This window comes from Myxine glutinosa, chromosome 7, assembly GCF_964187855.1.
Source record: "Myxine glutinosa chromosome 7, kmMyxGlut1.1, whole genome shotgun sequence".
Classification (NCBI taxonomy): Eukaryota; Metazoa; Chordata; class Myxini; order Myxiniformes; family Myxinidae; genus Myxine; species Myxine glutinosa.
This window is the reverse complement of record NC_136267.1, coordinates 130,648,334-130,671,917: the sequence shown is the minus strand read 5'-3', so window position 1 is coordinate 130,671,917 and position 23,584 is coordinate 130,648,334. Positions and strand designations below refer to the sequence as shown.

General features: G+C 42.4%; 1 protein-coding gene across 4 annotated transcripts in view; it reads right to left on the bottom strand.

The window, feature by feature from the left end:
* PHF14 (PHD finger protein 14) overlaps positions 1-23,584 on the bottom strand; it is a 325,301-nt gene that overhangs the window by 194,116 nt on the left and 107,601 nt on the right. For all 4 annotated transcript variants that reach the window (XM_078782297.1, XM_078782296.1, XM_078782299.1 and 1 more), the window contains one exon: positions 5,423-5,582. In XM_078782297.1, the coding sequence (XP_078638423.1) occupies positions 5,423-5,582 (160 nt within the window). The remainder of the gene's footprint in view (positions 1-5,422; positions 5,583-23,584) is intronic.

Genomic DNA, 23,584 nt, shown 5'->3' with positions numbered 1-23,584 from the left:
GACATTTTGTATCCCACTCATCGGCCAGATCTGCATCCAGCCTGCACCAACATCTAAACAGCTTGTTCTGATCACACACGAAACTAATCTACCAAGTTTAGCCATAATCTGTCAAAACTTCATGAAATATCATGTTAATATATATATTGTTATGAATTTGAGAATGGTGTTTTTTTGTGTTGTAAAATATCACCCTCCTTCCTCCAGTTGTTGTGTATAAAGGTCAAAGGGCGTCCCTTAGTTAGGTCATATACAATCACGTAGCCAAATCATAGATCTCCCTGTTCAGTAGTTATCTCCTTATTGTGTGTATTAGATTAAGGCTGTGTCTTCCATTAATTGACACTCCATTGCACCGAATTCAGACAAGGTAGATTCCCTGCACATTCCCCTTTTGTCATGCCAACTGCATCGGGCGGTTCGCTGCATTCTGCTGCAGCTGTGGGTTGTGGTTGTTTTCGCTGCAAGACTCCATTAGCCACGAGGTCATCTCGGAGCCGAAGGTGGGAGGAGTCGGCCCAGCGCCGGGAACAAGGCGTGGCCTTGCCAACGCCTCCTCTAAGGGTGGGATCGGTGAGCCCTCGCAACCAATCAGGGCCGAGGCGACCTCACCGATGGGCGTGTCCTGGAGGCCGGCGGCTTGATCGCCGGAGGCAAGATATCAGCGCCCGCGCAAGCCTTTTCACAGCAGATGCGTGACCCGGCTGAGTTCTGCACAAGACCGATTTCTGCAGAGAGCCGCTTCAACCAGCCCCGTTTCAACCAGCCGCGTGAAGCCCTGACGGGGCAGCGAGTGACCCTGCCGGTGTGCGGTGTAAAGCCGAATACAAGGAGCTGCCGGCTCCTCGCTTCCCGCCCGGAGTGGACCTGCTCGCTGTGCCCTGTGATACCACCTGCTCATCCCTCCAAACCATTCTTGCCATTCCATCCTTTTGTGTACGTGAGTTTGTTTTGTGTGTTCTGTCCTGGGTTATAAGTAAGTCTGTATAAGCTAGAAATTGCACTGTGTCCTTCTGGTCCGTCCCTCTTTCCACATTATTTTATTATCCTTCCTTCTTCCTTGGTTTCTTTTGGTTGTAAATAGTAGTAATAAATAATAGTCGCATTTCCAACCTTTTGCCTTCGTCTTCCTCTTCTTCACATCCGTCGTCTTTGTCTTTTCCCAAATTGAATACCTGTGGCACGATTTGGCCAACGTTCAGGAATCGGGTCTAGTCATTGTTAATAGTTCGTGCCGCGGTTGCTTAAGACCGCTCGGCAATTAACATCTGTCCGCGGTACGAACGGGGCTGTGCCACCGGGCTTTCCGGAGGTCGCTGTACAGCCACAGGGACTACGTCGGTCAGTCATAAGCGAGGGGATTGATCCCCCCTCGAGAAGGGATCCGAGGCCGACGGTGGGTTCCGTAACAATATATTAACAGAATCATTATTGATCAAATAATCAATTAGAAATATATATTAACAGATTGATCAAATAACAGGTTGTACGAGATTATCGAATACCGCAACCATGGACAAGGAAATCGACCAAAGAATCCGCAAAGCGAGTGTTTCATTTGCCCGACTCCACAGCAGAGTCTGGAAAAAACGTGGGCTCAAAGTGAACACAAAATTGGCCGTGTACAAAGCAGTTGTCATCCCCTCTCTCCTGTACGGAGCCGAATCTTGGAATTGCTTTGGAATTGCTATGCACGCCACCTTCGCAGACTGAATGGCTTTCACTCCCGATGCCTACGACAAATTCTAGGCATCCATTGGTCCGATCTCGTGCCAGATACAGAAGTACTCGAGCAAGCTGAAATTCAATTCATCACATGCACCCTGCAAAAGGCCCAGCTCCGTTGGGTCGGCCATGTGTTGAGGATGGACGCAGACAGGATCCCACGTTTTATTTTTATGGGAGAACTGTACGAAGGAGAGAGATCAGTGGGCCGGCCCAAACTGCGTTTCAAGGATACACTGCGTGCACATTTGAAAGAATGTGACATCCCGCTTGACAATTTACAAGCTCTGTCCAGTGATCGACCGAAATGGCATAGCTTGATCCATACACGATGCGACTCCGTGGAAAAGGGTCGGAGAGATGCCGCCAAAGAAGCCCGCAGAAAGCGAAAGGAACGCAAGCGGCAACCGGTGCCTGCTGACTCTAAATGGATTTGTACAACTTGTGGACGCCGATGCAAATCGGCATTCGGACTGTATAGCCACAAGCGGGTTCACAAGAATTGAACACCAACGCACTAACGGCGGGGCGACATGACATATATATATTTACCTCTTGATTTTTGTCTTTTTGCACTTGTTTTTTGTACTCTGTCAAAGCATCTTTGGGCTTCTTGAAAAGCACTATATAAAATAAATGTATTATTATTATAATATATATATATATATATATATATATATATATATATATATATATATATATATATATATATATATATATATATATACATACATATACATACATATATATATATATATATATATATATATATATATATATATATATATATATATATATATATATATATATATATATATAGTAATCAAATGTGAAGAAGAGGATTCAAATGGAATGGCCTTGAGAAGGGGATATAACGGGTTGTACGAGAAAGGAGGGGGTTTTTGGTTTGGTATCTATCTTTTGTAAGCGGGCGCTCAAGAAATGCATGATGGAGAATGAATTATTCGCCTGCTTATGAACAATGAAATGCTAGTAGAATCTTTGCTGTAGTTCTGATATTATTCTTTGTTCTGAGCATATAGGGTATGTGAGATAGATTTCAATAAAGCCTCATATTTGGAAACCGAGGTCTCGACATGATTTCATAACATATATACATAAATATGAAGGATATCCTGCTTTCATTTCATTTCATTTCAATGGTATATAAACAATTTTATTTATAAAAAAGAAAAAATAAATTTTTTTATTTCATCTTAAAAAATTTTGCTTTAATATATTTACAGTTTTAATTTAATTTACAATTTAATTATTTACAAGTTTAACTTCTAATTAAATGTAATGATTGTTCCGGATTTTCTAAACACTTGATTTAAGCCAGCATTGCTTACAGGACTATTTTGAGCCGTTAATATGCGGTTGATTTTTGAATTTGGTCAGTAACGTTCTCAGTTCACGAGAGCGGTGTGATACGGTGTAATTGGCTGTCCAGCTTTGCCCACCCCACTTTGCATATACCCTGCCCACTTTGCATATAAGGGGATGTTGAGATGATTTTATCACTCTTGAGGAAGATTAACGGAGGCGTGTGGCTTTGTCACATGTTGTTAATCGAAACGTTGTCATTGTTTGTTCAATTAAAGGTTGGAGATCTTACGATGGTTATATATATATATATATATATATATATATATATATATATATATATATATATATATATATATATACATATATATATATACATATACATATATATACATATATATATATACATATACATATATATACATATACATATATATACATATATATATATATATATATATATATATATATATATATATATATATATATATATATATATATATATATATATATATATATATATATATATATATATATATATATATATATATATATATATATATAGTTTTGGGCACCATCGCTCAATGGTCAATAATCACTTAAAATTATTGTATCTATATGTTCACAATCGAATCAATTCGTCATTGTCACACAACCAACCTGCCCACCAAATTTGGCTGAATCCATGGATAACTTTGAGATATCCTGCTCACAGACAGAGGCAGACAATCGAACAAACAGATGAGTGAAAACACAACCTCCATCCACCTTGGGTGGTGGAGGTAATAAAATACAGCAATTATGAGAGAATTAATTTGTCTGTAAGAATGAGTTCTTTGATAATAGAAAGGAGGTAGTGGAGGTGTGGGAGAAGTAGGAAGAGGAGGGGGAAGAAGAGGAGGAGGAGAAGGTGGTGAAGGAAGGTGAAGAGAATAAGGAGGAGGAGGGGGATGAAGAGGAGGAGGGGGTGGAAAACAGAGGTAGCTATCCAGAGGTTTACTTTGAGGATTTTAACTTCACTCACCTAGACTTGTTAGGCAACGTACAGATTATCCCTTTAAATCATGGAATGCTATTGCCGCATTTAAAAAGCTTTGGCAAGCCGTCTTACACAATAAAAGGATGTCGGGAGCATTGGCAAGTAGTCATCTTCCCCCTTCCTCCCCCCCCCCTCCCTCACTCCCTTGAGGTGCCTATGACCTGAACCTGGGTACTTCCAATTCTATGCAAAATTTGGTGGTCAGACCAGCCCTGTTTTTAGTCTCGCCCAAAGGGGATGTGAGACTATTGCAATGCCCCTGTCTGTCTGTCTGTGTCCGCAAACATATATTTTCACTTTAAAAATGCTTTTCTCTGCAAACAATTGTCCAATCAATGCAAAACTATAAACATAGAAGGAACTCCCCATGGATAATATTTTATTGCCAACTCTGACATCATAGGTCACATGTTATGGCAGCCATATTGGATTAAAGGGAAAAAAAATGGACAGCATTTCCACTGAAACCGCTCAATGAAAAAAATTGAAACTTGGCATATGTCATCAACTCCCCATGGGGGATGAATGAATGAATGAATGATCATTTTAAGGCCATTTTCCCCGCTAAAGCGGGGGTTAGCCTTGCGGGCCCCATGACAATCATGGTTCCCTGTTTGAGGCAATGTTGTTTTTTTTATGGCCGGATGCCCTTCCTGACGCCAACCCTTGGTCAGGCTCTTACGATGCGCAGGGATACGGTGTACCTATTCTAAATCGGGGTACACACCATGATCATTCATCCCCGCAAGCTGGTACTCAATTTGCCGACCTCGGAAGGATGACAGGCTGAGTCAACCCCCCTGGCGTTAATTCAGCGATCAACCGGGATTCGAACCCAGGATCCGAGGATCCCAAGCTGGCACCCTAACCGCTAAGCCAACACCAGGGGATATAGGTTGATAACGATGATGTCATCAGTGAAGTGGTATTCCAGGCATAATTGGTTGCATTTAAATCTTTAGCAGAAAAATCTGAAACTTCATATATCTGATCGATGTGAGGGAAGAATTAAATTTATAACGTACATAACCCATGTCAAGAAACTATGTGATAATAGGTAATATGGTAATAGGTTGCATGGATGATACTGGTACATAGGCCATAATAATAGCGTGTTCAATTAACTATGGGATTTTTGTTCAGAATTAACGCACGAGGTGAGACTATGCCCTCTACGAGTGCCGTTCTCATTTTCTATGAATTTCAAATGTACATACACACATTTGCCTTATTTAATACAGTATAATTTATTGAAAACAACAAATGCTCTTGTTTAATTTAAGAATGGTTAAACCTTCATGTTGGGCTCATCTGTTACATGGTGCCACTCACTGGCCTGCATCCGTTTCCTTGAAAATACCATCCAGTGTAGGACATAGCTCACAGCTTGGCACCACACCAGCCTTGCATGGATCGCAGAACCAAGGCTCAGTGGAGTTATCGGAAGCAGAGCTGATCACAGACTCGCTTTCTCCATCCACCCCATAGCATCCTGCAAACACAAAATGCACATTACCCAGGTTTCCACAGCCAACATGGATGGCTAACGTTCATTTAATTCATTTATCTACTCTGCATCCAAATATACCTATAGCAGATACAAAATCTCGACAGCAATCTCTGTTCTTGTCTAACTATGCTGCTTCTTTGACGTTTATGCCATGAAATTATTTCAGCTCTTGCTCTGTCAGCTCTTGCAAAGCACATAGCGAAAGAGAGGTGTGATGTGATGGGGGTGAGTTGCTTGAAGGATGAAGTGGGACAAATCGTTGTCGACCCAGATGGAATTAAAGGAAGATGGAAAAGATATATGGAAATGCTGTTGAATACAGAGAATGAATGGGATGGCAACATAGAGAGTAACCCAGTTTTAGGACCGGCAGAGAAGATAACTGAGAAGGAAGTTGAGGAAGCGATAAAAGCAATGAGGAGTGGAAAAGCGGGAGGGCCGACGGGAGTTGTGGGAGATATGTTGAAGGCAGCAGGAAGTTGGGGTGTGAAGAGAATGACAGAGACCTGTAATCTGGTGGTGAAAGAACGCCGCATTCCAGTGGATTGGGAACTGAGTACCCTTGTCCCTCTATACAAGGGGAAAGGTGACCCTCTGGAGTGTGGCTCGTACCGAGCGATAACGTTATTGGAGCATGGAATGAAGGTATTGGAAAGGGTGTTGGAGAGGAGGATAAGGAAGAAAGTGAAGATCGACGAAATGCAGTTTGGATTTATGCCAGGAAGAGGAACGACAGATGCGCTTTTCATTGTGAGGCAGTTGCAGGAGAAGTACATGGAGAAGAGGAAGAAGTTGTTTTTTGGGTTTGTTGATCTGGAGAAAGCATTCGATAGGGTTCCACGCAAAGTATTGACATGGGCATTGAGGAAGTTAGGAGTGGAGGAATGGTTGATCAGAGTAGTGATGGCAATGTACAAAAGAGCGCGCACAGCTGTAAGGACAAAGGACGGGAACAGTGGTGAGTTTGAGGTGAAGGTGGGAGTGCATCAGGGGTCGGTACTAAGTCCACTACTATTTGTAGCTGTGATGGAGGTGCTGGCTCAGAACGTAAAGGAGGGTTTACCGTGGGAGTTGTTGTATGCAGATGATCTGGTGTTGATTGCGGAAAGTATGGATGGACTGAAGGAAAAGATGAACAAGTGGAAGGAATGTATGGAGACAAAAGGTCTGAAGGTGAATATCGGAAAGACAAAGGTGATGGCAATAGACTGCCACGTGTTCCAATTTTTCATTTCATTTCGTGACCTGAAAATCGGGTGGGCATCAAATTGGCATGATAATATAGAAAAAATTAAGAAATAATGTTCATGACTTTTCACAAGTCAGATTCTGGTACGTTAGTCTGTAATATAATGTTGAAATGTATAATTTTATTTCCAAAATCTCCGTTTAGCCTCGAACGCATTTCGATGTATTGACCAATGAGGATCGCGCTTATTCGCGCTACGAACGATGTCTGGGCTTCCGGCTGCGAGTAAACAAAATGGCGGCCTCCAGTAGCAGCGACGGTGACGAGGGTGGGAGCGAGAAACGCTGTTATATGTGCATTTCTCCGGCCAAAAGATCAAGTTTATTACCTTTTAGTGATATAACATGGCCGCGATATTTGCAATTTGTTCTTACGTGGCAGAATTTAGAAGGTGATCAAGCTGAAATTGCGAGAAATTTCGTGAAGAACCACGCTGACGAATTCGGCGAACGTGGCAACAGTATGGTAACAATACCTGCTATAGCTATACCGCATGATGCAGCGTTTCATCAAGTGTGTTATTCACGATTTACCGATAAACAACGAGTGAGCAGGGTGCAAAGCAGCATGAAAAAGAGAGAAGAAAATGCAGCCAATACTGGTAGGTTGAATAACTTCAATAATAAATCATGACAATGCTTCAAAACTTAGTTTGATTTTTTTTTTTGTGAGGTATATGTAAAATGATTTTGTGTGTAGTCGAACGATTTTGAATTGAAGGAACTGTCCAATATTTATGCAAGGAGGTAGGGCCGAGGTGAAACAAATACATTTTTAAAAGGAAGTCTGAGGAAGGGGGGGGGGGGGGGAGGGAATCTAGTCGGGCTAACCATGACTTGAGGTCTAGACATTTTAAACTCACATAATTTTAATTGTTTTCTTTTATGTGTATGTATTGCAGCTTCAACATGCAATGACATCAACGTCAACATTGACAAGGTGCATAAAGGCCCACAACCAGTCAAGAAACGTGCTCTACGCTCCAGCTTAGGCAAGCCCAAATGTTCAGCCAGATCCCAATATGTGTTGCCTAATATATGCATCCTTTGTCAGAAAGAGAGAACAATCAATACAGGCAAAAGGGGCCGAAGAAAAGAGCCTCTAACAAGGTGCTCAACAATTGAGGCACCAAGACTGCAGCAAGCTGCTAAAGACAACAACAATACAAACCTGCTGCTTCAAATTCAAGACCGCGATTGTGTTGCGATAGAGGTAAAATACCATGGTCGCTGCTACAAGGAGTATACCCGGTATTTAGGCAAGCTAGCAACAACACCTAATGCAGAGCAACAAGGAGACTCCAACTACTCAGAAGCATACACATTATTTTGTGCAACAGTCAAGGATCTTATAATAGACAACAAGGAAATCTACAGACTGAAACGACTTAATGACATGTTCATGAAACAAATCAAAGCAACACACGGAATAGAATCAAACTACAAAAGTGGCTTTCTCAAGACAAGACTGATGAAAACATTTCCACAACTATGCTTTCTAACCCCGTATATGCGCTGCCAAGGACACCTTGTGTATGTTAATGACATCTCCACTGAAGTGCTGGTTGAAGAAAAGAAAGTGTTGCAAGAAACCATGCATGGTTCAGGTGATGACACAACAGAGACAGAACAAACATCCGACTCTGAACCAACCCCACCAAAGCAACCTGAGTATACTGAGAATAACCTTAGAGAACACTACTTCACTGCGCTACAATTGAGAAATGCAATAGATGAGATCAAGCCAAATATGCCATGGCCCCCAACCTCTGAGCACCTGACAACAAATGCCGCAGAAGCAATTGTACCTGCCTGTCTCTATAACTTTATTGCATGGATGGTGGGAGTGTCAGACGAACCTGATTCTGATGAGTTTGTAAAGATAGAATCTACAATACATAGAAGAATTCTCACAATTGCACAGGACATCATATACCTCCAATCAAAGGGAAGGAAACAGATGCCCAAACATTTGTCACTTGCAATGACAGTACGTCATCTCTCAGGTTCAGCCCAATTAATCAGCCTACTGAACGGGTTTGGTTACTGCGTCTCAAACTCTGTCGTCTTAAATCATGACACTGCACTGGCTAACCAAGAACTACATCGTGGAGAGGATGCTCTTCCATCAATCATTCAGGCGGGCAAGCATGTCACACTCGTATGGGACAATAATGACTTCAGGGAGGAGACATTGTCTGGGCGTGGAACAACGCACAATACCAATGGGATTATAATTCAGCGACCAAGTCAATCCCATGAAGTAGTACAACCAGCACCAGTCACTACAGTTAAGAGGACGCGGGAGAGATCGATGCAGCCACCTGCAGTGAACCTTGCCACATATTATGGAGGGAAAAACGAAGGACCCGCTCCATTCGCAACCAGCGTTCCATTGGATCGAGCAACGTACTTCCCATTACTCCAGCACCCTAAGATGATAGACCTAGCATACCACATCACCAAGTACAACATTGACGGGACTCTGCCATCTTGGACAGGATTCAACCAACTACTGTCTTGTGTTGAAGTTCCACCAAAGAGCGTGATAGGGTATCTCCCTGTCATTGATGCCACTCCGACTGAAATGAATACGGTACTAACAATACTGCAGAGAAGTGTTCAGATCGCCGACAAGTTACAGTTGGAAGCAGTCGTCATTGTCGTTGACCAAGCCATCTATTGCAAGGCACAGCTCATTAGATGGAAGAATGCACAGTTCATGAAGAGACTGGTAATTCGACTTGGGGCATTCCACACTGCAATGTCCTTTCTTGGCTGTATTGGAAAGAGATTTCGAGATGGTGGTCTCCAAGACATCCTGGTTGAGTCAGAGATTGTTGCAGTGGGGTCTGTGAATGGAGTGTTCAGCGGCAAGCATTACAACAGGGCAGTTCGAGCCCATAAGCTGATGTCAGACGCGATGCAGCAGATGCTCCTGGATGCATATTTTGAATCTATTCCAGAACATGAAGCGGGTAGAGTGAAGGAACTTTTGTCAAACTTAGCTGAAGCTTTCCCACATCCAAACTACCATGTCATTCTCAACAGTGACAAGTTCAAAGACTTCAAAACCTCCTTTGACAAATTCTTAGAAGCAAGTGACACCAAACCAACATTTCGCTTCTGGAGTTCATACATTGAGACGGTGGAGCTTCTCTAGCCCATCTCGAGTTTATCATGACGTCAATGCGCACTGGTTCACTTGTACGCCACGTAATTGTCTTTGATGGGTTAAAATATCACCCCTTACACACTTATTGGACCTATTAACAGTTTCAAAATAGCATTGGTAAACCACCATGGATCGTAGTAGCAACACCAATCACAAATATTGTACAAAAATTTAAAATTATGCAGGTTTTAAGGTCCAAAAACATGACTTTCTGATAAATGCATCAACAGCATGTTATTTTACCAAGTCGTTAAAACAACATTTTTACTACTTTTGGGGGTCTGAATTAATAAATATTGCTGCCAAGACCAATGTGAACATGACATCATATAGTTTGTGTTGTTTTTTTTACTGTGTAAATGGGTATTTCAAATGTAACATACAATTGGTGTATACTGGTGTTTTGGGGCAGCGGTTCTCGGTAACGTACCACGATATCGCTTGTGAAAAAAAACAAGATGTTTTGGAGGTCATAAGGCTTCATCCCACACCCTTCTTGCCAAATCCCTAGGTTCAGGTCATGAAATCAAAAAAAAAAATAGATATCCACCCTATGGCCCTGTGTCTACAAGTGGTAAAGCATGTGGTGAGGTGGAAAGAACTGGGAAGTGGCCGTGTGCTGTGTGCAGGAAGGGTGTCGGAGTGAACTCCATTCAATGTACAATGTGTGCTGAGTGGGTTCATCAAAAATGTAGTGGTCTGAGAGGGTCATTTACCAGTGTGGCAGCTACATTCAAATGTAAGGTGTGCACAGAGGGAGCTGCAGATGGAGGAAATGTTGAGTTGGATCTTGGAGACGGCGTGAAGCTGGAAGGTGTGAAAACATTTTGCTACCTCGGAGACATGCTGAATGGAGAAGGTGGATCAGACTCGGCAACGGTTGCTCGAGTGAGATGTGCATGGAAGAAGTTTCGGGAACTGAGTGGCGTGCTGATGAGGAGGAGAGTGTCGCTGAAGCTGAAGGGAAAGGTGTATGCTGCATGTGTGAGAAGTGTTATGATTTATGGGAGCGAGACATGGGTAATGAACGTAGAGCAGCAACGAAGGCTGGAAATGCGAATGGTTCGATGGATGTGCGGAGTATCGTTGAGAGAGAGGAAGACAAATGATGAATTGCGAAAGATGATGGGAATATTGCCTGTGATTGATGCTGTGAAGAGGAACAGGTTGAGATGGTTTGGTCATGTGTTGAGGAAGGATGAAAGTGACTGGTTGAGAAGAGTGATGGAAGTTAATGTAGAAGGAAGTAGAGGACGGGGAAGACCGATAAAGACTTGGCTAAAGATGGTGGAAGAAGAAATGCGGGCAAGGGGGTTAACAAGGAGAGATGCAGAAAATAGGGCAAAATGGAGAAGATTGTCATGGGGACCGCAAGGCTAACCCCCGCTCTAGCAGGGAAAATGGCCTTAAAATGCATGTTGTTGTTGTTGTTGCTCTGTCAATATCTGTCATTATCAAAAGATTGCATATCTTGTCAATTTTTCTCCTTTTCTTAAAACATGGCCGATCCATGTCCACTTTCTTTGCTTTATCTCTTCTGTAATGTATTTCTGACAAGTTATTTTTCTGAACTTCCTCATTCAAAATTTTATTTCGCCAAAACATCTTGAGAATCTTCAGTGGACATCTCTGCTGAAAATATCTAGAGTCGATTTGCAATCCTTTTAATCATCTTCCAACATCTGTACCATATAAGAGCAAACACTTTATGGTTGAATTAAACAGCTTATGTTTCCATATGAAGGAACAGATGGTTTTCCAGAATATTGATGAGGTAATTTATATAGATGAGGAACAAGAATGTCCCCAAGACACTGCCTTGGGGAACTCCAGCCTCCACTGGGAGAAGGAAGAAGAGGGTGCCATTGATGACAGCACTTTGACTACGTAAGTGGAGAAATCCAGGAATGAAGGCAGCCTTGTATGCCACAGAGCCTGGCAAGCAAAGCAGAATGCCAGACTGTCTGAAATATGTTCAAGAAGACAGTCCTGACCTCTTGATTGAGATTTAGGGCCTCCAACAATTGCTGAGATAGGGAGCAGCCACATGTGCAGAGTTGAGTTGAGTGACTAGGACAGAATCAAAACTGATGCTCAGATATCAGGTAATTTGAAAACAAGAAAAACCTGGTACCAACAGCAATGGTTTTGCTCACAGACACACAGTAGGATATCTCAATATCACTTGTGTGTAGTTGATAGGATCTGTTTTTGCACCCTTATTGTAGATGGGACTGATGTTTGCTGAATTCCAATCCCATTGGAGGCAACCAAAGGAGAAACACAGATCAAATAGGGCAGACAAAGGGAAAGCAAAAATGGCAGAGCAGGAGTCGAGAACATGGCACCAATCCCATTGCTGAAGCAGGGTTAAAGTTGGACAGAGCTTTCTCTACTCTTTCGTCCAGTAAACAGAGTGAGATGGGCTGGGTACACAAGATTTGGAAGCAAAAAACGTTTTGACATTCTGCCTAGTCTCAGGAAGTCTGCAATAATGCCATTTGAAGTGATAGTAAGGGAAACATATGAAAATCTGTTAACTAAATTGTTACCAAAAAATTTCTTCACCAATATGTTTGTAAAGGTGTGCAATAACATGTGTTAAAATGTTGAAGGTCAACTCCTGTGGGAAACCCAGAAAAAAAGCTGTTGAATTCGGGTACCGAAAAATTATTTTCTAGAAATTTTTTTTTTTTTAATCGGCCCTTAAGTAACTTATGAGGGGTCAAATAAGGGTTTTTCATGATTCTGAGTTGATTGTTAACATTTATATTTCACCACAGACACTCCTTTGTGGAAAAATAATTTCTAAATATATCTCATTTTCTACTTTGCAGGACATGGAGTCTAGCAATATGGATGAAGACGTTACTCCACCTGTGCTCAATTGCTTCATCTGTGCACGCTCGGATACACCAGCTGAAAGGCTCATACAGGCAACTCCAAAGGGATACTCAACTTTATTGAAACAAGCAGAAACTGTCGAAAATGTTACTGTTGTGGAACGTATGAAGGAGGCTCAAAAGGAAGGAAAACTGAGGTACCACCAGAAGTGTAAAAATGATCTGTACAACAACTTTGTTGCAACCACCAAGAAGTCAGCTCAAGCATCACAGGCAGAGAAAGAGTCATCAAAGTTGAAGAGAAGATGCACTACTTGTGAGTTCAGTTCATCAACTGGCTGCAGTTCTAGAAGATCACAGTCAGTTGACCCCCTGTATAAGGATGTATGCATTCTTTGCAACCAACCAGCCCAGCTCTACAAAAATAATCCAGCACAAGCTAGAAAGAAATACAGAGTGCCAGATAATTTGACTGCAGATACACTGAAGGCAAGCTTGCTGAAGACAGCACGGAGTCGCGGGGATGACTGGGGCACTGAAGTCACTGGATGCCTGGAAGGGATCAACGACTTGGTAGCAGAAGAAACACTGTACCATTTGCGATGCAAACTTATGTTTGCGAGAGCTGACAGTTTGTCCAAGACTGATGAGGAAGGAAAAAGGAAGAGAGGACAGAGGAGTATTGATGAGGAGCGAGAGGCAGTTTTTATTGAATTCTGCGAATGGTTAGACTCAGAATTAGAGCATGGGGTAATGAACATGGACCAAGTCCATGAAAAGCTGCAGGAGTTTGATCAGTCACCAGAGAAGAGCCTTTCTTATTCAAAGCATTGGCTAAAGATAAAACTTCGAGAGAAATACGAAGACACCTTGTATTTCACAACACAGGAAAGAAGGGCAGATGGACTCTCTCAAAGATGGCACCGACAATATTCTGTGAGAGCATCATGCTAATCTTGACCATGGAGATGAGAAGACTCAGATCATAAAGACGGCACTCAAGTTCATATCCAATGATACTGCCTTGATTGATTTAGGTCCAAAGTCATACCCCACCACACACAGTATGACTGACATCGATAGTCAGCTGACACTTGTTCCTGCAAGCCTTCAGATGTTCTTGAGACTGATTGTCAAGACAGACGAAAGAGTTTCCGTTTGGGGGCAGAATTTTATTAAGGCCTGTCGACCTCGGTCTGGAGTATTGCCACACCAAATGGGGCTTGCCATACAACTTGATCATAGATTTGGGTCAAAATGGATGCTCAACAAGTTCCACCGGCTGGGATACACCGAGTCTTACACGGAGACACAAAACTACAAATACTGCTTCCTTAATAGTAGGAGTGGAGATGATGTTCCAGATACTTCTGGCACTCTTGACACCATTGTGGAGGAAACCGATGAACAGATCAATGATGAGGTTGCGGTTGATGCTGCGCTTGAGGATCAATCAGTGATGACAGCCAAAGTGCCAGCCAGTGAAAGTGAATTGTCAAGTAATGATCAGGTGGTCTTTATGGAGGTTGGGGAAACAAACAATGCAGTCACTCAGTTTGTTGGAGACAATATAGATTTAAACATTGTCTCTATTCACGGAAACACTCCCTTTCACTCAATGGGTTGGATCGAAGTCACCTCTCCGGCACCACCTTTGCCAGATCCACAGACAACAGCAGCTTTCCCCCGGGTGAAGTTGAAGGCACTCGACAAAGCTAAGATCCTGAGAGGAACTGAAGTAAAGATTATTCCATTTACGAACAGGAAACAGATAGGAACGAACGCAATCATGTTTCGCCCCCTCGCTGAGCTTTCCTCCTCCCTGGCTCATGATCAGCCACTCCTCACTCCAGGTGACACACTCTGGGCAGCGGCAGGAGTGATCAAACCAGAGACTCTACCTCCAACAGAGGGTGTAGCTGCACAGCATTCACTCCGTGCCTACCTGCAGACCCGGGACTGGATCCTTCTACAGAGCATGTCTCTGAACCCCAGTGACTATGGATGGACAATAGGTGTGCATGGGTATGAGCCAGTTCCAACACTGGACCCCACGGCTCCTGAGGAGCTATTGCAGTTCACGAGCTGTAATTGTCATGGAGATTGCAGCAACCGGCGATGCAGCTGCAAGAAGAATGGGGTCACGTGCATCTCGGCCTGTGGAGTCTAATGGCATTACATGCAGAAACTGCAGTCATGATGTTGTTGAGTCTGAAGAAGACATAGACAATGACTGTTGAAACTTCTGACATTGTGAATGAGAAATAACTCTTGAGTATTATATATGTATGTGAAATAAAAGCTACTTTGTGTGTAAATGTAAAAGTGAAAATATAAATGTTAACAATCAACTCAGAATCATGAAAAACCCTTATTTGACCCCTCATAAGTTACTTAAGGGCCGATTAAAAAAAATAAAAATTCTCGAAAATAATTTTTCGGTACCCGAATTCAACAGCTTTTTTTCTGGGTTTCCCACGGGAGTTGAACTTCAACATTTTAACACATGTTATTACACACCTTTACAAACATATTGGTGAAGAAATTTTTTGGTAACAATTTAGTTAACAGATTTGTGAAATATCTCATAAAATGCCCTTACTATGAGGAAATGGATGGAAGGGGAGCAAACACTGGAGACAGACTTGATAAGGCAGTGCCATGACTTGGAGGGAGGAAACTGCTTTTCAACCTTGAGATTTTCTGGAATTCCTCAGGATGGACAAAAACAAAAAAGGTGTTTCTCATCCTTTAAATGTGGTAAATAGCATTCCCATATTTAAAGGGATAATCTATACATTGCCAAACAAGTCGAGGAGAGTGTGAAGAAAATTCCTCAAATTAAACCTCTGGATGGCCCCCTCTGTTCTTCTACCTTTCCCTTTCCCCTTCCTCCTCCTCCTCCTCCTCTTCTTCTTTCCCTGTCTCCCCGGTCCTCCTTCTTCCCCTTTCCATTAGCAGCCAACACTTGAGCCCGAGAGAATTCCTCAGGATGGACACACTTGTTGCGAGCCTCCAAAGGCAAGCTTGAAGTATCAATTAGTCCAACTTCGCTTTCTTTCATAACCTGGTGGATTATATGGCTCTACTCAATACAATAATTCCCTGAAATGTTCTGCCCATCTTTGCATTTGTTCAAATATTGCTGTCAAACTCTTGCCATCTTCATCTTTAACCGATACTATTTATACATTTTTTGTCCACCCAGAGGTTTTGAAAGTTGATGAAGAATTCTGCTGTCTCCATTTATTGCAGCGATTTTGGCTCATTCAGTTTTTTCTTCTAAATATTTTGTCTTTTCTCATGCTTCATTCACTTCTTTGTTCTTTTTTGATATTCTTCTCAAGACCTTTTCAATATTCCATATTTTATATAGAATTTTTCCTTGTACAGTATTTATTTATTTTCATAAATTTTCCTCCAAGACTCCTTAAAATTTCATTCTTTATTCTTCTTTTTCTCAAATCTCAGTACTTCCACATCCATTTTACACAAAATATCTCAAAATTCATTCCAATATCCTTCTAAATCCATATTACCTTTGGTTCTTACCTCTAAATCCTAAATCCATTCCTGAATCACAGTTCATAATTTAAAACTTTAGATTAAATTCTGTTTTCACTTAAATTTATTTTCTTTTCTTTTTTAAATATTTACTTACTGACATGTTTTTTTTTTGTCAGCATTTTTCATTTTGAACCAATTGAAAGCGTAATTAAAAGTGCGAGCATAACCTAAATTTTGAAACAAATAAATGATAGTTTCCAACATCAACTCCTCTTCCTACTTTACCATCATTATGTGAGGATTAATTGCAATATGGTCTGTCTGGTCCATCGATGTACCATCCGGCGAATTACATGTACATTTATGAATGACTGATCCCTTGTGTGGGATCAGTAATTCATAAGTTAGGTCAGTCCTGTTGTTTCTTGTGTAGTACATAAAATTATGTATGAAGATTTATCCTCACAGTAGCAGGAGTAGCAGGAGTACCCGGCGTTTCCCGGAGGGGGGGGGGTGAGGAAGGGTATGGGGGGGGGGGGGAGTGGAAGGGGGAGGGGGAAGAGAAGTGAGGGGAGAGAGGGAGGGGAAATATATACTACATATACATCTTTTGGGGGGGGGGGGGTGGCTTTGACAGGCCCCTACGTTTTGGGGGAGAGAAGATGGAAAAATTTACCCGTGCAAAGAGTGCTTTAACCTCAGTGTTGCCCAGGTAAAAAAAGGAAATTGTAATACCCTCTGCCACCATCAGCGGGTGGCGCTACACGGTGCACATTTACATAGAGAATTTACGCCCCTCTCCCGGTCCCCCACACCCCCGCATGAGGCCGCGGCCACATAGCCTATGTTACCCCCCAGACAAAGTTGTATTTGTATTTGTACCCCGAGTAAAGTATATAAGCGTTTATAGCTGGAATACCCGGAGTTGCTAAAGCGAAAAAGAAACTAACATATTTGAAATGAGGGCAAATATAATGAGAAAGCAATTACATCCAAATCAGAATCCATCACAAATGTGAAATCATCATTTTACATTTTCGTTGAATATATGCTGATGAATGTGCCGTTCATCACATTTCTGAGTTAAGTTTGATGACGTTCACGAAGAAGAAGCCGAACCACCAACTTTGGCCGCTTCTGGAATTGTTTGATTATTTGTGTTCAATGTCTGGTAATTGTTTTGTATTTATTTATGCAAATGTGTATTTGCAAATAACTATCATTAATCAAAAAGGCTTAGGCACCACAGAGAGATTTTTTTTTAATCCCAAATTACGAGCTTTGTTTTGGCCTAAAACACTCCCAGGCACTCACTGATGAACCTCTGAAAGTTTGACAAAGATCCGTTTCGCCATCTCTCAGAAAAATGGCGACACTGACAAACGGATCTCTTATATAGTAGACTGGCTGAATGCACCCGGCGTTGCCCGGCTTCTTTTTGAATGAATTTAATCTTATTGTACATAGGTCTGACGCGAGCCCAGTATCAGTTAGTGCTCAACGATTCCTTGTTCTTTCTTCTGTCGGGCCCCGTGAGAGAGAATTTTGAAAGCAAGTGTTGCAATCAGTCAGATATTCCTATTGAGTGCATAAGTTGTACTTCAAGAGAATTTTGAAAGAAGAAGATTTTTTTGAGAAATGGGCCCAACCCGGCCGAGGCGGCCTCGACAGGCCACGCCACCTCCTAGCCTATAACCTTCCCAGCGCCCGTCCTGACATTTTTTGTTTCAGAGGTTTCCTCCTATCTTTCACCGTTCAGGAGATTAGCACGTGCAGACAAACAAAAACTTTCACATATATATATATATATATATATAAATAATATAAGAAGATAGATAGATAGAAGATAGATAGAAGATAGATAGAAGATAGATAGAAGATAGATTACATGCCTGTTATCAATACAATAATCTGTGAAGAGCTTTCCATTCCAATTAATCTCTCCCAATCCAGCATTCACAATCCAAAATTCCTTTCCCAGCATTCTCCTCACCAACCTTAGAATATACGTTCCAACTATTAACAAAACATCATGTTTTGGAACTGATCTTGTGAGTGCCACGAGCTGCTAGTCGTATTTGTTTTTCTTTCTACTCTACATTGTTTGTGGGAGCATCGATATGAATGACACTTAACTTGCTAAAGTTTGAATCATATCGTGTTTACATTAACCTTTCATCGACTGGTGTCCATTATAATGAAGCTTTCTCTGCCTAACCATATATGCCATGAGGGTTATACCCCCATAATGTTTTCCATCTATCCTTTCAGAATACAATATTGTCTGACACATGTTTATTTTTATCTTTACCCTCTCTGTTAATCTACATTTTATTTTATGACATGAAAAAAATAGCCTATTTTTCAAAATCCGATTTGCAATTAATCTCATTTGATACACGAGTACACCCACACACCAAGGGAGCGGCAGGAAGGGTCATGATATTATGCTCTCTGGGATATATATATGATTAGTGTGTATATGTATTCAGACATTTAGTTTGGTTTGCTCTTTGTTGTTGAAGTGTGCAGCGTCACCATGCCTAGATCAAAAGAGCTCTCTGGGGCCTTCGGAAAGAAGGTTATAGATGCCTACGAATCTGGGAGGGGATTTTAAAATATATCCAAACAATTTGAAATCAATCATTCGACTGTCCGGAAGATCATCTACAAGTGGAGAAGTTTCCAAACAACTGCCAACTTGTTCAGGCCAGGCCGGCCCAGCAGGTTCAGCCCGAGAGCAGACCGCAAGATGCTGAAAGAAGTCTCGAAGAACCCTGGAATGTCATCACGGGACCTACAGGTAGCTCTTGCAACTGTTGATGACAAAGTGCAAGAGTCCACCATTAGAAAGAGGCTGCACAAATTTGATCTACATGGGATGTGTGCCAGGAGGAAACCGTTGCTGTCCAGAAAGAACATCAGGGCAAGACTAAAGTTTACCAATGAACACCTAGGCAAAGACCAGCACTTCTGGAACAATGTGCTCTGGACAGATGAGTCAAAGGTAGAGCTGCTTGGCCACAGTACCAGAAGACATGTTTGGCGAAAACCAAAGACAGCATGTCACCACAAGAAGCTGATACCAACTGTAAAGCATGGTGGTGGAAATATTATGGTTTGGGGCAGCTTTGCTGCATCAGGGCCTGGGCAGCTTACCATCATATAATCCACTATGAATTCTTCATTGTACCAGAGGGTGCTTGAGGATAATGTGAGGCCATCTGTCGGAAAGTTGAAGCTCAACTGAAGGTGGACCTTGCAATATGACAATGACCCTAAACATACCAGTAAAACCACCAAGGAATGGCTGAAAAGAAAGAAATGGAGGGTTCTGGAATGGCCAAGTCAAAGCCCGGATCTAAATCCCATCGAGATGTTGTGGGGGGATTTGAAACGAGCTGTGCATGCAATAAACCCCTCAAACATCGCACAGCTGAAAGAATTCTGCATGGAGGAGTGGGCAAAAATTTCTCCCAGTCGATGTCAGAGACTGGTAGACAGTTATAAGAAACGCCTACTTGAGGTTGTTTCTGCCAAAGGGGGCAATACCACCTATTAGAGCCAAGGGTGTACTTACTTTTTCCACATGCGAAATATGCATTTATGTTTATTTAAATTATACAATGGACTACAAAATGTAAATGTTTCATGATATTTGTTATATTATATCACCTTTATCTATCAATATTGTTGAAATGAAGATCAAATAGCTGTATGTTGAAATATGTTGAAAAAGTCAAAACTTGACATGGGGTGCACTTACTTTTTCACGTGACTGTATATATTGTTACGGTTCTGAGAATGTACATATACCATCATTAAAGGTTAAAGGTTTGCCCCCATAGTTATTAGTTAGTCCATACGCAACACGTAGGCCACCTTAGAACATTAGTTATGTCATAGTATGTGTCAGGATAAGGCCATTTCCATTAGTGATACCTGCGTTGTGTAAAATAAATAAGCTTCGGTCCCGTTCATTTTGCGGCCACCCTCCAAATCAACCTCGTTGAGCAGCATCCATCCCGTGCCCCATTTTGCCTATGGCACCTCGCCTTAGGATGCTCACTAGTCGAGGGACACGAGGTAGGCCTGAGAGAGGGTGGAGCCGGCGTTGAGGTCGGAGAGCGGCAGCGAGACGGTAAGAGCCACCAACCAACCAGGACTCGGTGGGTATGGCTTAAGAGGGCGTGGTAAGGGCGCATCCAGCAAGTGCTGGAAGGTTCGCTGCAAAGGCTACATAAGCGCATGCACAAAGCCCTCAAAAGGACTTATGCGACGTGACTGTGCTAAGAGGACTCTCGTGCGAAATAATCGTTGGTTGAGGTCTGACCTGCAGGACTGACGCAACAGCGCGCATGATAAAGGACTGGTTGGAAAGAAGGACTTGTGAGGAAAGCGCATTGTAAAAGAACTGCAAGGGATCGCGCTTGGTGAAAGAACTGCAAGGGATCGCGCACTGTGAGAGGACTCCTGCGGGAGAGGCGCTTTGCAGTGAACTGTATCCTACCTTTCGCCCACATTTAACCCCACAACTGTCCGCTCCACGTCAACGACCTGCGGGGAGCTTCTGCTGCCCTGACCATCTGCTTTGCGGTACGAGTCGGGGACCGGAGTGAACTGCCTGGATGCCATCATCCCTGGACCATCAACCCGACCATCTACATCCCCGTGTGAGTGTGTCCGAGAGTGAAACGGGCCCGTGTCCTGGGATAAGTTACGACTGTATAAGCTTCACTGTGTGTTCTTCTTCTCCTTCCTGTACAAATTATAAATAAACCAATCTGTTCTTCCTGTCTTTCCTGATTCAACCATATCAGTCCTTTCCTCCATTGGGTAAGCGTGGCACGATTCGGAACCGTTCAGATCTGGTTTAGTTCCTGTTAACAGCTCGGATCACGGCTCGCTATCGCTCAGCGTTTCCACTTATAACCGTGATTCGGGCAGGGTTATTTCCTTGCTTCCTGTGAGGCGTTGGTAATTTGGCATTGCCAAAATGATTGACATCCAAGGCTAAATATTTGGTAACACAGCCTTTGGACAAAATAACTGCAGTCAAGCGCTTCCTATAGCAACGAACGAGCTCCCTACACCTCTCTACTGGCAGTTTGGCCCACTCTTCTTGTGCAAACTGCTTCAGTTCTCCCAGATTTGAAGGGTGCCTTCTCCCAACTGCTGTTTTCAGATCTCCCTACAGGTGTTCAATGGGATTTAGATCTTGACTAATTGCTGGCCACTTCAGAACAGTCCAGCGTTTTGTCTTGAACCATTCCTGGGTGCTTTTTGAAGTGTGTTTGAGGTCATTGTCCTGCTGTAAGACCCATGACCTTCGACGGAGACACCGCTTTCTGACACTGGGTTCAACATTGTGCTCCAAAATGCCTTGGTAATCTCCTGATTTCATGATGCCATGCACACATTCAAGGCACCCAGTGCCAGATGCAGCACAGGAACCCCAAAACATCACTGAACCTCCTTCATGTTTGACTGGATGGAAGGTGTTTTCTTTGAAGGCTTCATTACCTCCACCACCAAAGGTGGATGGAGGTTATGTTTTCATCCCTGTCTGTCTGTCCGTTTGTGAACAAAATATCTCAAAAAGTTGTGGACGGATTCGGACAAAATTTGGCAGAGATGTAGCGTATGTGACAAGGACGAAATGAATAGATTTTGGTGAAGATCCAGATTCGGATCCGGCTACTAGAATTTTTTTTAAGCGATTCTTCACCAATGGGATATCGGGCCAAAAACGATACATATCAGGATATCTCAAAACGTTGTGGACAGATTTGGACGAAACGTGGTGGACCAGTTGGGTGTCCAACAAGTACGATTCGATTCGATTTTGGTTAAGATCTGAATATGGATTTGGATATGAGAATCATTTAATTTTTTTCATGATTCTCCACCATTGGGAGATTGGGCCAAAAATGATACATAGCAGTACATCTCAAAACGTTATGGATGGATTTGGACGAAACTTGGACAGTGCGTGTGACAAGGAAGAATCGATTCAATTTTGGTGAAGATCCGGATACGGATTTAAAAAAAAAAACCCACCTTTAGAGGCCATTTTTCCCCGCAAGCGGGGGTTGGCCTTTTTCGGGGACCGTGGTTGTTGTTGTTTTTTGGTCCCCTTTTTGGATACAGCTAGTATAATTTTTAAACCGATTCTTCACCATTGAGTGATATGACCAACCAGCCGGAGATATGCTCTCTCCTGAGTGGCATTCAAGTTTTGTTTTCTGTAAACATAGAGATGATGCGCAAATCAAAAATCTCTAATTTGGTTTCATCTGTCCACAGGACATTCTCCCAGCAGGATTTTGGCTTGTTCAGGTGTGTTTTGGCAGACCCCAGTTGGGCTTTCTTTTGTCTCTCTCTCAGCAGTGGCATCCTCCATAGAACCCCCTTTCATCGAGTTGGCGATGGATGGTGCGAGCTGAAACTGTCATACCTTGTGTCTGAAGGTCAGCTTATATCTGTTTGGCAGTTGAATGAGGTGCTTTCTCCACCATTCGAACAATCCTTCGCTGCAATCGTCGATCAAGTTTTCTCTTGCGGCCACATCCAGGGAGGTTGGCTACAGTGCCATGGGCCTTAAACGTCCTGATAACATTGCAAACGGCAGACACAGGAACATCAAGGGCTCTGGAGATGGACTTGTAGCCTGGAGATTGTCCATGCTTGGCTACAATCTTGTGTCTGACCTTAGACAATTCCCTGCTTTTCATTTCGTTTCTCCATGCTCATTGCGGTACACACAAAGCAGCAGAATGACTCCTTTTCTCTATTCAAACTGGTTGAATGAGTGATTTTTATATTGCAGGCACCTGCAACTCACCACAGTTGAATTCAATTCCAAAGTAAAGGAGCATCACCTGCTTGAAATCTAATTATTTCTAACAACTTCTAAAAGGTGCCAATAATATTGTCCGGGCCATTTTAGGATTTCTGTGTGGAATTCCTTTCCTGATAGCTTCCTGATAGAATAAGATTTAGTAATTTCTTCAGATTTTTGGGGTTTTGTTCTGCAAACTTTCCACTGTTTTGTTCTGCAGACAAGCAAATAAGTGTTCCACTGCAAACTAAAGAAATAGATTTGTGGATACCAAAATATTTTTTAATTTCAACAATTATCTGGAAGAAATAGTGCACGATTTGAAAAAAGTGCAAGGGTGCCAATATTTTTGGCTACGACAGTATAAAAA